Source organism: Mus caroli, chromosome 11 (assembly GCF_900094665.2).
Source record: "Mus caroli chromosome 11, CAROLI_EIJ_v1.1, whole genome shotgun sequence".
In the NCBI taxonomy this organism is placed as follows: Eukaryota; Metazoa; Chordata; class Mammalia; order Rodentia; family Muridae; genus Mus; species Mus caroli.
The window spans coordinates 115,281,153-115,295,663 of record NC_034580.1 but is presented as its reverse complement, the minus strand read 5'-3'; the positions used below and the strand labels follow the sequence as shown (position 1 = coordinate 115,295,663).

The 14,511-nt window shown below is 50.3% G+C and overlaps 1 protein-coding gene across 6 annotated transcripts in view; it reads right to left on the bottom strand.

Annotated features, from left to right (window-relative positions):
- The window catches only part of Rnf213 (ring finger protein 213), a 103,213-nt gene extending 90,693 nt beyond the window's left edge, over window positions 1-12,520 (bottom strand). For 2 of the 6 annotated variants that reach the window (XM_029483686.1, XM_029483687.1), the window contains exons 1-3: window positions 11,692-12,134; window positions 9,462-9,574; window positions 342-511 (exon numbers count right to left, since the gene is read on the bottom strand). In XM_029483686.1, the coding sequence (XP_029339546.1) occupies window positions 342-511; window positions 9,462-9,574; window positions 11,692-11,810 (402 nt within the window). In that variant the 5' untranslated portion in view covers window positions 11,811-12,134. Of the gene's footprint in view, window positions 1-341; window positions 512-9,461; window positions 9,575-10,410; window positions 10,545-11,691; window positions 12,135-12,374 lie in introns of those variants that run through there. The other 4 variants (XM_021176343.2, XM_029483689.1, XM_029483690.1 and 1 more) reach the window with 3 other exon arrangements.
- Window positions 12,521-14,511: the final 1,991 nt, after the last annotated feature.

Sequence of the window (14,511 nt, the reverse complement as noted above, 5' to 3'; positions counted from 1 at the left end):
CCGCCACCACACCCTTGCCAGGATTTCCCCAGACTGCAATTCATCCGGTGTTTGTCATATCCTGAGGCTTTCTTGTCATTTTAAGACTTTTTCTGATGACAGATACACGGGCATTGGCTTGAACTTCTTTCCTCCCTTGCTAGAAGGCTACAACAATTTCTCCACCCTCCGGGCCCTAGAGTCTAGGCTCCACTCCTGTGCTGTTTCCTCCACTCTCTGACTGAGAGCTATCCAACCAGCCCCAGGCTCCAGTGCGATCACATCAGGAAACCACTTGAGGCAGAGCAGAAGGTGCAAGAGCAGAGACCCGAGAGCAGGCAAAGCAGGCGGGGCTCACTCACCATTTGGGTGGTCCAGGAGGCATCGGACTCCAACTGCTCTGGTTTCTCCAGTTCCTTGCCGGAGTCTGTGGACGAGAGTGGGACCTCCTCCTCTCTCAGCACTGCCCCCTGCTCAGTCTTTCCCTCCGGGGTTGATGGCACCACCAAGGCATTGTTGTTCTTGAGGTCTCCTGGGGCAGATGAAGGTAGGATCACCCTCTTTGCCAAGCTTCACTCATTATCCACAATGAAGTCATCCCAGAATTATTTTGAGGCACTACGATTCAGCCTGGTCTATTCCTGGCAATTAAAGCAGTCTTTTCTCCCTTTTAAAATGAAGTCCGAAAGTCTTTAATATCTTCCCTTTGCATAGTGAGCTCAGGAAGAAAATGAGTTGAAGGCAAAACAACCAAACTACAGTCCAGTTTGGGCTCCACATATGAATCTTAGTCTCTTTTTTAACAAAGCTAAAACTCTTCCCTGGGTCCTTTATTCGCTGTCTTGGACCATGTAAGTCTGAATCTCCTTATAACATTTGAAACAAATTACTTAACTCCAATCCAATAGTTAACTGTAGCCAGTTAATATCTACCATTAACTTCGGAACACTTCACAACTGATCTCTTCTGATCGGCACCTTCTCCGGTTGGATTTTTTGCTGACTAATTTTATGACGTAGACAGTGGATAGAATCTCCTCTCTGTCCTGTTTCAGAAGCAATCCGCAAACCCCAACAAGGCAAAATTCTTTTTTGTTTCACAAAACACTTTTTCTCTCAAGGGTCTGCATCAGAATTAGCCACATAATGGTAAATTAAGGATTGAGGAAATTGCGAACGAATTATTTCTAGCCTGACATAGAGTTGAATATTTAGCATTCCTTGTATAAGAAGTTTCCACTAGCCTGGCAGCGGTGGCGCACGCCTTTAATCCCAGCACTCGGGAGGCAGAGGCAGGTGTATTTCGGAGTTCGAGGCCAGCCTGGTCTACAGAGTGAGTTCCAGGACAGCCAGGACTACACAGAGAAACCCTGTCTCGAAAAACAAACAAACAAAAAATTAGTTTCCACTGATACCTTTTTACAGGCTGACCATTTCTGTAAATAGGTAGTGTAAAGGCAAATTTTCCTTATCCTGTTCTTGCAAGGGGACAGTTACACAGCAGCTTTTACCATCACAGGCGGTGGACGGACAGACAAACGCCTGGGTTAACAAAGAAGGTAAAGGTTCCCAGGCCGCCGGGGCCTGTGGTTGGGTCACTCTGCTCCCGGCTCGCCAATCTCAACATTCTCCAATTCCTGCTTTCTCTTTTTGAGTTTTTGTTTTTGTTCTTTTTTCAAGACAGGGTTTCTCTGGCCTGGAACTCAGAAATCCGCCTGCCTCTGCGTCCCGAGTGCTGGGATTAAACTGATTTCTTTTTTATAACAAATACAGGGGAATTCCGTGGGCTGGTGGACTCTGCTACATGTTGAGCCTCCAGCAGCTCTTGTACCTGCTGCTCAAGGACCTGTGATTTTTCCTTAGTTAAGGGCCACTGCAGCACTAACACAGGTTTGTAGGGCCAATGGTATATTTCAACAGTGTCCCCTCTTACACATTTCCTCGTTGTGTCCTGGTTTTGAGCAACCTGCATGGTCCATGGTTGTTCTGGATGGCATTTTTCAATACCTCCCCCTGAAGCATCTTCCATTTCACCCCTTTTTTAGGAATTGAGTCCCCCCCACTGCTGTAACAAATCTTGTCCCCACATATTTATGGCCATCAGCCACATGAGGTCTTACCTTTCCTATTTGACCTTCTTGTCCCACATATTTAACCCAGGGCACACTTTGCTTTATCCGATATAACATTCCAGTTCCTAGAAAAGGCTTGAAGCTCTTGAAGAGATGGTTCTGAATTCATGAAATTTTCAGGAAATGGTAATTATATCAGCTCCTGTATCCAAACTTATTTCAATGTCATTCACTTGTAACTTTAATTTTGGCCTCTGATCATTAACAACTGTTTGCCAGAACACACATTTTGCAGTACTTCAAGCTCTCCTGATCTTTCTACTTGAGCAGCCTTGCCTCTGATATAGGAAACCATGAAAGCTGAGCAATCCCATCTTCCGTGGTAAAGTGCATATTCCTTCCTGCATAAGCAAATTGTCTTAATTTCTCCTTTGAAATCTTCATTTATAATTCCTGGATGCACAATGAATCCTTGGAAGTTGAATTTTTCCTTCCCAAAGCCATTCCTACTGTCCCTGAGGGCAAAGGACCATAAACTCCAGTAGTTATTTTACAACACTGAAATTTGGGGGATCATGTAAGGTGTTTATCAATGGCCAGTAGCATGCATTAGATCTGCAACACTAGTTGAGGTTTTTCTGCCTGCTCTTTATTTCCTAACTGACAAAAGGATGTGGGGGCTTGAGCTAGACCACCATCTTGTTTCCTGGTGGCAAGAGATTGCCTTGGATGTGTCTCTCGGACCTACACCTGTTACCTCCTTCCAGCTTAGCAAGGCTGGCTGTGACATCCACCACTTAAGCGGAGCCACCTGCTGTGCTGCTCCTTTGATGTGCCACTACCTGCCTCAGGCCCAACCTGCCTGAGACCGAACAGGTTCTCTTCCAAGAATTTTCTGGAGTTAGCACCGAACTGTTATCTTCGAGAGTTCCCACTAAAAGGTTGATCTGTCTACTTCAAAAGAACTTTACTTGCCTAGAGATGGGCCTCCCCTCTTCTTTATAAAGCGCGTTTGCTGACATTAAAATTGAACCTTGAGCAGAATGACTGTCTTGCTTTCATATTTCTCTCGCCCCCGCCTAGCTCCCTCTTCTCTTCCAGATTCCAAAATGCCTTCCCAGAACAGAACCCAGACATGTGAACCGCTAGCGGGACACAACATACACCCATTGGTTCAATGGCAATCCTTGCCACACTACTTGTGTCACCTGATGGAACAGCCTAGGCCTTCCTTCTGATTTATATTTAGAGGAACCACTGCCCTTAAAGATGCTGTGCTCACTATTTTGTTGCAGATAACTGTTATTTCCCTCAATCAAGGCCCTGGACATTTTGAGATCTGAGACCTTCATTGGCTTGGTCACAGTATCTTTGCAAATGACCATTTCTTCCACAGTTAAAGCACCCACCATGTGTTCTGAGATGTAAAACATTTAGCTGTGGCTTGCCCAATTATCGAGGCACCATACACCCCAGAACCAATATTGGCTGTCTCCTGATCCACTCTCCCATAGGCACTGTCCTTCCCTTTAATGGCCTAATGACCTTTTTGCATTCAGTATTCCCATTTTCAAGCGCCAAGTCTCAATTAGTACTCATCTTAAATCAGGGTCTGATATGGCGTTGTTCACAGATGAAACTAATCTTTGTAAATAGTGAAAGAAAGAAAGAAAGAAAGAAAGAAAGAAAGAAAGAAAGAAAGAAAGAAAGAGAAAGAGAGAGAGAGAGAAAGAAAGAGAAAGGTTTTCCCTGAGCCTTGTATAATCTTTGTAAAGGATGTGAACTTCTTTCATGGCTCCTCAACTTTGTCCCAAGCTCTCCAATCTACTAAGTGACACTGTTCTATGATTTGGTTGAACCTGTTCTTGTGTATCAGCATACTGACCTAAAGGTCTATTAAGCTTGGTGATTCTGTGACCCAGGACTGTGCTGTGAGTCTCATCTGTCTACCCTCCTGCTTTCCCATTTTTCACCTGACTGCCCTCTGACTTGGTTCCTTCCCCGCTTTCTCCCTAGGGGAGACTCTCTGGTTCTGTCTCTAGGAGTGAACCTGTTTTTTCTCCCTGCTCTTGTTCCTGAACTTCAAATTTGTCCACCTCTACTCTCAGTTTCTCTAGCTGTACAGCCAACTCGGTTGCTTTTTCAGAAAGAGAGAGGAGCCGAGCAGTGGTGGCGCACGCCTTTAATGCCACCATTTAGAAGGCAGAGGCAGGCAGATTTCTGAGTTCGAGGTCAGCCTGGTCTACAGAGTGAGTTCCAGGACTGCAAGGGCTACACAGAGAAACCCTGTCCCGAAAAACCAAAATCATCATCATCATCATCATCATCTAAATGGCCAGGTGACTCCTTTAATCCCAGGCAGAGGCAGGAGGATCTCTATTCCAGGCCAGCCATGGCTATCCAATGAGATCCTGCCTCAAAATAAATATACGCCTCTAAATACCCATATACACACAAATATATACATGTACACACATACATATATACATGTGAATACATATGCACAGACATATACAAAGACACACATACAGCATGAAGGTACACTCACAAGTCAAAGGGAAAGGCTGAAGAGAGTACAGAATAAAAAGGGAGCCCCTATGTTTTCATAGCTGCTGCTTTCTAATATGTGGGATTTAGAGCTTCCTCCCTTCCATGGCTCTAGAAGAAGATGCCCCTGGCTAGCCTAGCATCTCTCTAATCTAAGAGACAAAGACTGACCAATAGGCAAGGCGTATGGAAGGACTCTGGTCTCCTATGTCTGAGAAGCCAGCAGATCTAGTTGTAGACCCAGCTGCCCCATTGAGCCTGCAGCCTGAGAGAAAAGCCACGAAGAGACCTCACCTGAACCCTCAATCAGAACCTGGCTCCCTTCTGCTGAGCAAGGGCATGGGCAAGGGCCAGGACTGTGATCACCAATGAGAACAAAGGGCCAGCTTTCCAAAGTAAAACATGAGCAGTTCAAAGACACACAGGGAACCCCCTCTCCCTCCCCAACAATGCTCCCTCAACAATGGGGGCACTTCTTAGAAAACTGCTTTTTGACAGTAGTCTACCCGAATGCTGCCATGCTTCCCACCACAATGATAATGGACTGGAGCTCTGACACTGTAAGCCAGCCCCTGTTAAATACTTGCCTTTAAGAGTTCCTGTGGGGCCGGGCGTGGTGGCGCACAACTTTAATCCCAGCACTTGGGAGGTAGAGGCAGGCGGATTTCTGAGTTCGAGGTCAGCCTGGTCTACAGAGTGAGTTCTAGGACAGCCAGGGTTACACAGAGAAACCCTGTCTTGAAAAAACAAAACAAAACAAAACAAAACAAAAAGAGAGAGAGAGAGTGAGTTGCTGTGGTCACGGAGTCTCTTCATAGCAATGAAACCCTAACTAAGGCACCAGGTGACCTCCATTATAAAAATCACCCCATTCCCTCTCAGGGACACATTCTCTGAGAATTTGCTTCCTGTCTTTCTGTCTTCTGCATCTTTTTTTTTTTTTTTTTTAGATTTAGAGATTTAGTTTTTAAGTGTATAAGAACTTGTGTAGATATGTGTATGCCCACCACATTCACACTTGGTGCCCCAGAGGTGAGAAGAAGGCAATGGATCCCCTGGAATTGGAATAACAAAGAGCCAGAATGAACTCGGGTCCTCTGTATGGAGACACTGTCCCAGACCCATATTCCTTATTAATTTCACGATTTGGCTGGTTCTCGCCTGCATAGGCTACAGTCATTTTTTTTTCAAGCAGCTGAATCATGGAAAATCCCTCCCCTACCCCAGGCAGCAGAGGCTCCCAGGGGCAGGCTGGCAGCAGAAGGCTGTGCAGATAATGAGACCCCACCAAGCCCTGAGTTCTCCATAGAACGTCCAGTAAAGGGGAGGGAGAATGAGGAACCCATAGGCCCCACGAACAACCCCAAATCATCATGACAACAGCCTGGGTCAGAAGGAAGCACAAGATGCATCCGTCCTCACTTAGCCCTGCCGGCGGCGGCCTAGTGAGCCTCACAGAAGACTGTCTAGGCAGTGGGTCCAGCCTGCAGCCATAGGCACCTGTTTCACAGGCAGACCAGCAGTCCAGTTCGGTAGAGTTGCAGCAGCAGCAGTGGTGGTGGCACAACCTAACAGGAACAGCCAGGCCTCAGCCTCGGCACAAGTCAGCAGGAGAGATCAGGGAGGAACATCAGGAAAAGTTCGACTGTGCCTCTCTCTCAGTGAATCGAAAATCAGGAAGACTGGAGAGCAGCAAGCATTGCCCAGCTAGCTCTATAAACAAGCCTGGCTCGGCTTCCTCCGTCACTGTCCGTCGAGTCCTTTTGTACACTCCCTCCAGACATCACGATTCCTCCGAGGATCTTGCCTCAGCCTGTGTGTCTGTCTCAGCTGATATCACTCTGCCAATCAGCCCTATTTCCTTAGAAGTGGCAAAATCACACCACCAGAAGTTTAGGGTGTGTTTCCCTCTATGGCATCCCGACAAACGCAGCTCAACAACGCAATGGGAAGCAGACCAATTCGTGTGTGTTGCTAGTGAAGAATCCTTCATCTCATGTCCTTTCACGTGTTTGCCTTAGCAGAACCTCTCTCCTGTGTGTGCTTCAGCAAAGCATGAGTCTGCCTTAGCCTTTCACCTGTGTCCACTTCAGGAAAACACTCCCTCAAGTATTTGCCCCAGCAAAACACCATCCAACACAACTGACTCTCCAAAGGACCCTGAAGTTTCCACTTCACATTCCCTCATAGGGGACTCTATCTACAGTGCGGCCGCCTGCGGCCACGCGAACCAGGTACTCCTGAAAGGCAGGCTGGGGCTGCAAGAGACAAGACTAGAGAAAAGAAAGAGGCCAAGACAAATTTTTCTCTGATCAAGCCCCCCCCCCCCCCGAGTTTACTAAGAGTCTGTGCTTATAAAGGGGGAGGCCCATCTCCCACCAGTCCATTCTTGGTGCCTGGAACCAGCCTGTAGGCACAGGCAGGATAGGGTGAGTCTCCGGAAAGGGTCTCTCAGCAGGTAGGTAGTTGACATAACAATATAGCCATCCAAGTCGGAAGGCTACACCCCAGGTGATCTCATTGGCAGCAAAGTCTGAATCAGCCTGCTTCATGGCTGAGGGAGGCTACATATAGGGTGGCCCCAATGAAGCCAGGTCACAATCAAACCAGGCTGGCCACCTTCCTTCAGCCCATGGAAGTAAGCCTCCCGGAAAGCCCGGCAGGTAGGTCGATATCCAACCCTTGTTCTCTTCTTGGTGAGCAATTCACCTCACCTACGACACCTACAATGGCGGAGAGACTGACTGACCCAGCCAGGTACCCAGAGCAGGACGACACCCAACACTGCCATGCCACATACACTCAGCAGCAATGGGCACACCTCTTGCCCTTCAGGAAAACTTAGAGAAAGTGAACAAAATAAAAACTCACTAGCCAGCCCACAGAAAACCACAGACACACAGCACTCAAAGCCCTTCCCCTCACAAAGCCATTTCTGTATCATCAGGGACCCCAAAGGAACCCCATCTGTGTCTTTACCAATAGCCCCAACTAAGACCCAGGCATCTGGGAGCCTCTGGACAGAAAGCATTAGTGCCACAGACTCCTGGCTGCCTCAGCCCCAGGAACTACTGCTGGCATTTCATCTAGGCTCCGCCCCACAGTTACCTGGCAACAACCAGGTGTGCCTGACTCCCTGTAAAAGGGGCTGCTTGTCCTCCTCCTCCTCACTCTCTTCTCTTCTCCTCTTGCTCTTTCTCTTACCCTGTTCCCTCTCTGTCCTTTTTCTCCCCATTCCAGCTCTCCTCTCCTCCCCCCACCTTCTATACTATACCATCGTGTGGCTGGTCCCTGGGGGGGGGGGGGGAAGGGATGCCTCAGCATGGGCCCAGAGGCACCCCCTTCACCCACACCATACTGCACTTTCAAACATATCCCTTCCTTTTCTTTTTGTAAAACACAACAACTACCAAGCTAAGACTCCCTCGCTGTGGTGGCCCTGTCTAGGCTAACGTAGCTTTGAACCTACAGGAGGAAGGGAACGGAGAACCCACATCCAGTTTCTCTTTTCCTTCTTTCTGCCCATCCAGGGCTACGGGAGAACCCAGCTCCCTGCACCCTAGGCTAGCGCCGTGCACATCCTGATTTCAGTTTCCAATCTGATAAATAGTCACAGCCCCGTGAGACCGGGCCAGCGGTCAGGTCAGCCTCAGCTGCTCGCTGTACCTGGACAGACAGCAGATCCCGCCCCTTCCTCCATTATACTCTCCACCTGACAGGTCAGCCTGTGGGGGAGTCAAGCATAAGAAGACTTGATGGCAAGTTGTAAAAATGCCACTGCTCTCCCTCTCAGACACATCTTACCCCCACCCCCTTAAGTGTCTGCAAACTTCACCCCCACCCCAGCCTCCTGGCAAATGCATTCTGTCCATTCCCTCCCCCCCCAAAATGAAAGAACATATAAAGGAGAGACCATCAGATGAATGGGAGCTAGTTCCACAACTTTGTTAATAATTAGCAATATACCTACCAATCTGTCTGCAAAGACTTTAAGCCAAGACTCATCCAAGAAGCCCCATCGGTACCCAGGGCTTCCTCTACATTGAGCCAGCAAGGCTTGAACCCCAGAACACACAGGCTCACATTCTATGTAACTCGGCAAGCTCCCTCTTCCCAATGTGGCCACACTGAATGACTCTCCTTTCCCTGCTTCATACTCGCTTTTCTTTTAATTTTATATCTTTATTCTCTTTTTGTTGTATGAATGTCTTGCCTTCACTTCTGTCTGTCACATATGTGCCCGAACAGGAATGATCTCTGGAACAGGAGTGACCAGAGGCTGGAAGCCACTTTGTGGGTTCTGGGAATCGAACCTGGGAGCTCCAGAAGAGCGGCCAGTGCTCTTCTTCACTGCATAGGCCATCCCTTCAGCCCCTCCGCTTTCCACTCGCAATCGGTTCTTTTAACCAGCTTATTGAGGATAAGTGGCAGGACCTGGCACGGGGCACAGGTTGTGCCTCCCTAGTTCAGTAACACAGGAAGGAATACCTCATGGTCACCCTAAACCCCTGAACACCGCCTCCCAGCAGGGCTGGGACAAGGCTCCCGTCTTACTTAGGGTTTCATCTACCCCAGCTCCCATCCTCTGGCTCCTCCAGCTCACCAGAGTCTGCTCACTCCTGGGGAAAGAGCTCCGCTCTGGCTGAGAACTGAAACCAAAACTAATTTTCTTTTAAAGTGGTAAATAAATCCCCGGAGCAGGAATCTGAACAGTTCGCTTTGACACAAATGCAAGTACTCAGGATAGTTCTCTGCCACTTGTGCCCACTGGGGCCGCCCCTGGCTGTGCTTTCCCATGCCTGAGTAGGAAGGAAACCCACTCCATACCGGAGTCCCGCTGTCCCCTCCCCAACCTAGCCTCACCTTGCACAGTAGCTGCAGAAGACAATTTCTGTCCGCACTCGCTACAGAACTTGGGTGCCTTCTCTGAGGAGACATGCCCGCACTGTGGACACTCCATGCTGTTATCCGCAGCCCTGCAGGAGAGAATGAGAAAGACACACCGGGGCAGCCCGCTATAAAGCTCAGCCTCATGTCATGTGACTGCCATCTCGTTCAGTTTCATTTTCAAGGAAAACGAAGTGATGGGGACTCAGAAGATTCCCGGTAATCGAAACCAGCACCAGAACTCTTTTATCACAGCTCTAACTCAAGTCCAGCTACTCCCCCAAGCAGGAAGTTACAACTCCCTGCTGCCCCTCCCCCTCCCCCTCCAGCCTCAGCCCCTGCCCACCACCGAAGCCCAGGGAAGCTCAAAAGTAGAGGGAGGCTGCTGGGCACGCCTTTACTCCCAGCAGCACAGATCTGAGTTTGAGAACTCAGTGAGTTCCAGGGCAGTCGAAGGCTACACAGAGAATCCCTGTCTCTGAAAACCAAAATAATAATAATAATAATAATAATAATAATAAAAGAAAAAAGAAAAAAGAAAGGCTACTAAAGGGAAGGATCCCCTGCGGAGCCCCAGCCAGCTGGGGACCCTGATGTGACAAGTGGGAAAAGCCACCTGCCTGCATGCCAGTTACTGCTGACTTGCCCTGGGGCTGTGTTTCACACTGTCCCCCCACCCCAGGCACCCGAAGGTGAGGGTTGGGGGAGTCACAGGAGACCAATTTTGAAAGCATTGGGCCACCTAGCTCAAGTGACCTGGCTAGGGCTGCTAGCAAAGGAAATACTCCGTTGCTGAGGGTCTACCACCCTTCTCAGGGTCTAGTGAGTGACACCAAACCAGAGTCAAGGTCATAGGTAGTCTAGGCCAAGGACAGGATTGAGAACCCTGGATCCAGACCACATGAAGCACACCAGTCACCCTCACCTCATTCTGCAGGGGCAAAGGCCATGCCCCTGGGCTGGACTCCACTTCTGCTTCCTGTGCTTGCGGCTGGCCCCGCCCCTCCTCCCCGCCTGTGTCTGGCGGCCACCTTTGGCTTGGTCACAGTTACCTGGTGAGCACTTTGGGACTAGGCTGTGGAGGTAAACTTTGTGGACGTTTCCTGGCCCCACTTGCCACAGCCAATCCACAATCTCTACTATGCCTCCTCCCCTCAAAGACCCCTAGATCCGTCCCTCTGGTCATGGCACCTCCCTCTCACGCACATCTTTAGTAACTCCACCACTTAGGTCCTGCCTTCCCCTCTGCACTTCCAGACTCTCTGGCTGGGCTATAAACTACATAGACGTGGGAGAGGAGGGCTACCAAAAACCCGAAATCACATGCTGGTAACCCCAGCACTTGAAAGGTGAAGGCAGAAGATATGGAATTCAAGGCCAGGCAGGGCTCCAAAGAACTTCTTAAAACCAAAACAAGCAAGCAGGGGGGCAGGAAACACAAGAGTAACTGTGTATCCTTTGTGGGCAACCCACAAACTAAGAATAGTTAAGAATGGGAGTTGGGGGTGGAGGCTTTATAGCAAACAGGAGCTACAGGAAAGGGCAGAGACTGAGAACTGGGGTCACAGGCTTCTGGGAGGTTGGGAGCTAGACAAGGTGGTGGCATTGAACAAGTGCTTTCTCGGGTAAAAGTGTGGTCTGCCCCAGCCCTGTCCTTTCTTGAGAGATGTAAATTTCTTTTTTAAGAAAGCTCTGCTTTTCGTGGGTAGTGGTGGTGCATGCCTTTAATCTGGGGAGGCCAAGCAGGACAGATCTGTGAGTTCGAGGCCAGCCTGGTCTACAGAGTGAGTTCCACAACAGCCAGGGGCTATAAAGAAACCGGGTCTTGAAGGCCAAAAAAAACAAACAAACAACAATAACAGCAACAAAACGGGGGCGGGGGCGCAGAGGAGAAAGAAAGTTCTGCTTCTCAAACCATGAGTCTCACAGAACAAACTGAAACACGCCTAAGAAGTGTGTTCTGGGGTGGCAGGTTATCTCCTATTACATTTTCGGTTGGTGTGCCCAAAGCCAACACCACCTAAGTCAGTTCTCTAGTGCTGCTCAGGAAACTGCGAAGCCGGGACTAGAGGCAGCCTTGCACAAGTGAGCGGCCAGCGGCACCGCCTCTCCTTTCCGCCAGCTAGAGGACCCTTTCCGTGCCTCCGCCCGGGCTAGACTAAGAAAAAAAAGCAGATGGGTTTGGACTAGCCCATTGCTAGCGCACCTCTCGCTGCAGCTCCGGGGACATGGGAGGCTCCCGGCTTTGACCTGGGTAAGATCAGTGCTCTGGGCACAGACGCCTGGCACGAAAAAGTTCTGGCTGCAGTTGGTGAGGGCAGACATCTGGCTCGCAAAAGTTCTGCTGCAGTTGGTGAGGGCAGATTCCTCCGGGGCGGAGCCTGGGACCGCTTTACGCTAGCACACAGGGTTGAGTAGGCTGGGGGTCCCCGACCTTCCTGGGTGTTGCTGGGGAGCAGGGCCGACCTAGAGCTGTCCGCAACCCGAGAGTTGATGGGGTCGGAGACTCAGGGCCAGGCTGGACCCGCTGCCTACAGTGAAACCGAAACTTGGAACATGAAGGAAGTGGCCGCTGGGCGCCGGCGCATCAGGACGTAGGCACCATTCAGGGACTGTGACCATAGAGGGCATGAGCCACCCGCCCACTCTTCCCTAGCAGGACCGGCACCCAATGAAACAGCATCCAGAGCTCCCCGCATGTCGCCCCGTGGACCCTCGGCCCGAAACACCCGCGCCCTGCCCAGCGGGACCTTGCACCTCGGTCCCTGCGCGTCCCTGAGACCCGCATCCCGCATCCCGCACCCTAGGCCTCGCGTCACTGCCCCTGGATTTGCATCCCGCTTCTAGCCCAGCACCAGCGCCTGGAACCCCAAAGCCCCTCGCTCGCACCTGCAGTGCCCATGCGCCCGCGCGGACTGGCGCGCCTCGATGCGGGGTCACGGGGCCGGCGCCGCCCCTCTGCCTCCTTGGCGCACAGCCTTGCTGGAATTCCCCGCCTGGTGGCGCCGGCCTAGCTCGCTTGTCCAGGGCGACTACAGCCGCTGCGCGCCCACGGCCTTCGGAATCTCACTGGCTCTTGCACCAGGGTTGCCCATTCTCCCCCCAACCAGGACGGCCCGCCCTGACTGGGTGACCACTGATAGGTTCAAGCCTCTAGCCCCAGACATCCAGCACCTTGGACAGTATCCAGGACTTAGCCAAGCTGAAGCCACGCACAGAAGGACCTGGAGAACAGCAAGAGGGTCGAGTGCTCACCTACAGGTCCCTTGCATGCAAAGTAGAGATAGGCAACCCATCACTTCGAAGTCCACCAAAAGCCGCTAGCACTAGTCATTGCTAGTGAACGGCCCCACTGTATGCTTGCAATTTCTCATCTGTGAGTCTCAGTCATGTCCTTTGCCCCCCAAAGCTTTTTCACTAAGTATTAGCAAGTGTGGGGAGACCAAGCACTCAAACATCTTGAGCCTATGGGAGCCATTCTTATTTAAAGTGCCACAGTATCTGAGGATGGCCCTGGACTTCTGATCCTCCTGCCTGTGTCTTTTTGTTTGTTTGTTTTTGGTTTGGTTTGGTTTGGTTTTTCGAGACAGGGTTTCTCTGGCTGTCCTGGAACTCACTCTGTAGACCAGGCTGGCCTCGAACTCAGAAATCCACCTGCCTCTGCCTCCCAAGTGCTGGGATTAAAGGCATGAGTCACCACTGCCCGGCTAATCAATATTTCTTATTTAGTGGCACAATCATTTCCTTCTTTCTTTCTTTTTTAAGATTTAGTTATTATTATACATAAGTTCACTGTAGCTGACTTCAGATGCACCAGAAGAGGGTGTCAGATCTCATTATGGGTGGTTGTGAGCCACCATGTGGTTGCTGGGATTTGAAGTCAGGATCTTTGGAAGAGCAGTCAGTGACCTTACTCGCTGAGCCATCTCACCAGCCCCTGGACAATCATTTCTATATAATTTAAGTTATGGCTATCTAGTTAGAGAAGAGCCTAGCTATATATGTATGGCCAAGGTATTTGTAAATATATTTTGAGCCTGAGCCTTCTTTCTGGGAGCGTGGGGCCGGGAGGAACCAGGACCGGACTTCAGGAGGACCTGTCAGCCCCTCATTGGTATTCCACGACCCTTCCTGTCCTGACCAGCAGGACCCAGTTATTCGTGGGTACGAGGGGAACCGCAAACCTGCAAGAGAAATGGGCGGGGGAAAAAACAGAGAAACCAAGGAGGATTCCTGTCAAGGTCTGTTTAATGAAGGCTAGGAGCCTGATTATAAGCACACAGTGAGAGAAAATAGGGAGGGGCTGAGGGGGAATTAACAAGGAACAAAGAAGTAGGCATCTGGGTAGGCGAAGGCTGAATTCTGACTGCAGGCGAGAGGCACCTTGAGTCTTATCTCAGGAATGTAGATTCCTCCTTAACATCCCGGGGTGCCAAGCTGAGCTCAACACATAACTTGGGTCCTTAGAAGTCTTGGGAGTCAGGAAGAAATAAGGAAGAGGGGACTATAATTCAAACTTTTAGGGTCTTAGGTGCCAGGAAGGGATATGGAGGAGGAGATAACCGGCTCCTAACTCCAGGCCATTTGACTTATTAGGGTAGGAAACTGCTTACTTTCTCACGGTATGGTCTCCAACGCCTTCCTAGTTCCTAGGTTAGTTAGGAGGCGCTCCCCACTGCGCTGACCCCAGTGTGGTAGCGTGGCTCTAACAGGCTTCTTCAAGGCAGCTCACCCTACCATGGTTACTAAAGCTGATTGTGCAGCAGGTTATAGGAGGAGGGGGCAAAATCCTGGGGCTTCTGGCTCTGGTAGGTACAGCATGAAGGCTGCCAGAGTGTCACCACGGGCAAAGGGCCCCTGTATTTGCAGTTCTGAGCTGCAGTGCTGGGGCAGCCACACAGTTCCAGAGAGGGACCAAGGCAGACAGCACCACAGAAGGACTCTCAAAGTTTGAGGAGGCAAAATGACAGGAAGAAGCTGGAAGACTAGAGAGAGAGGCTGTGACAAGGGCATGGCAGGAACAGAG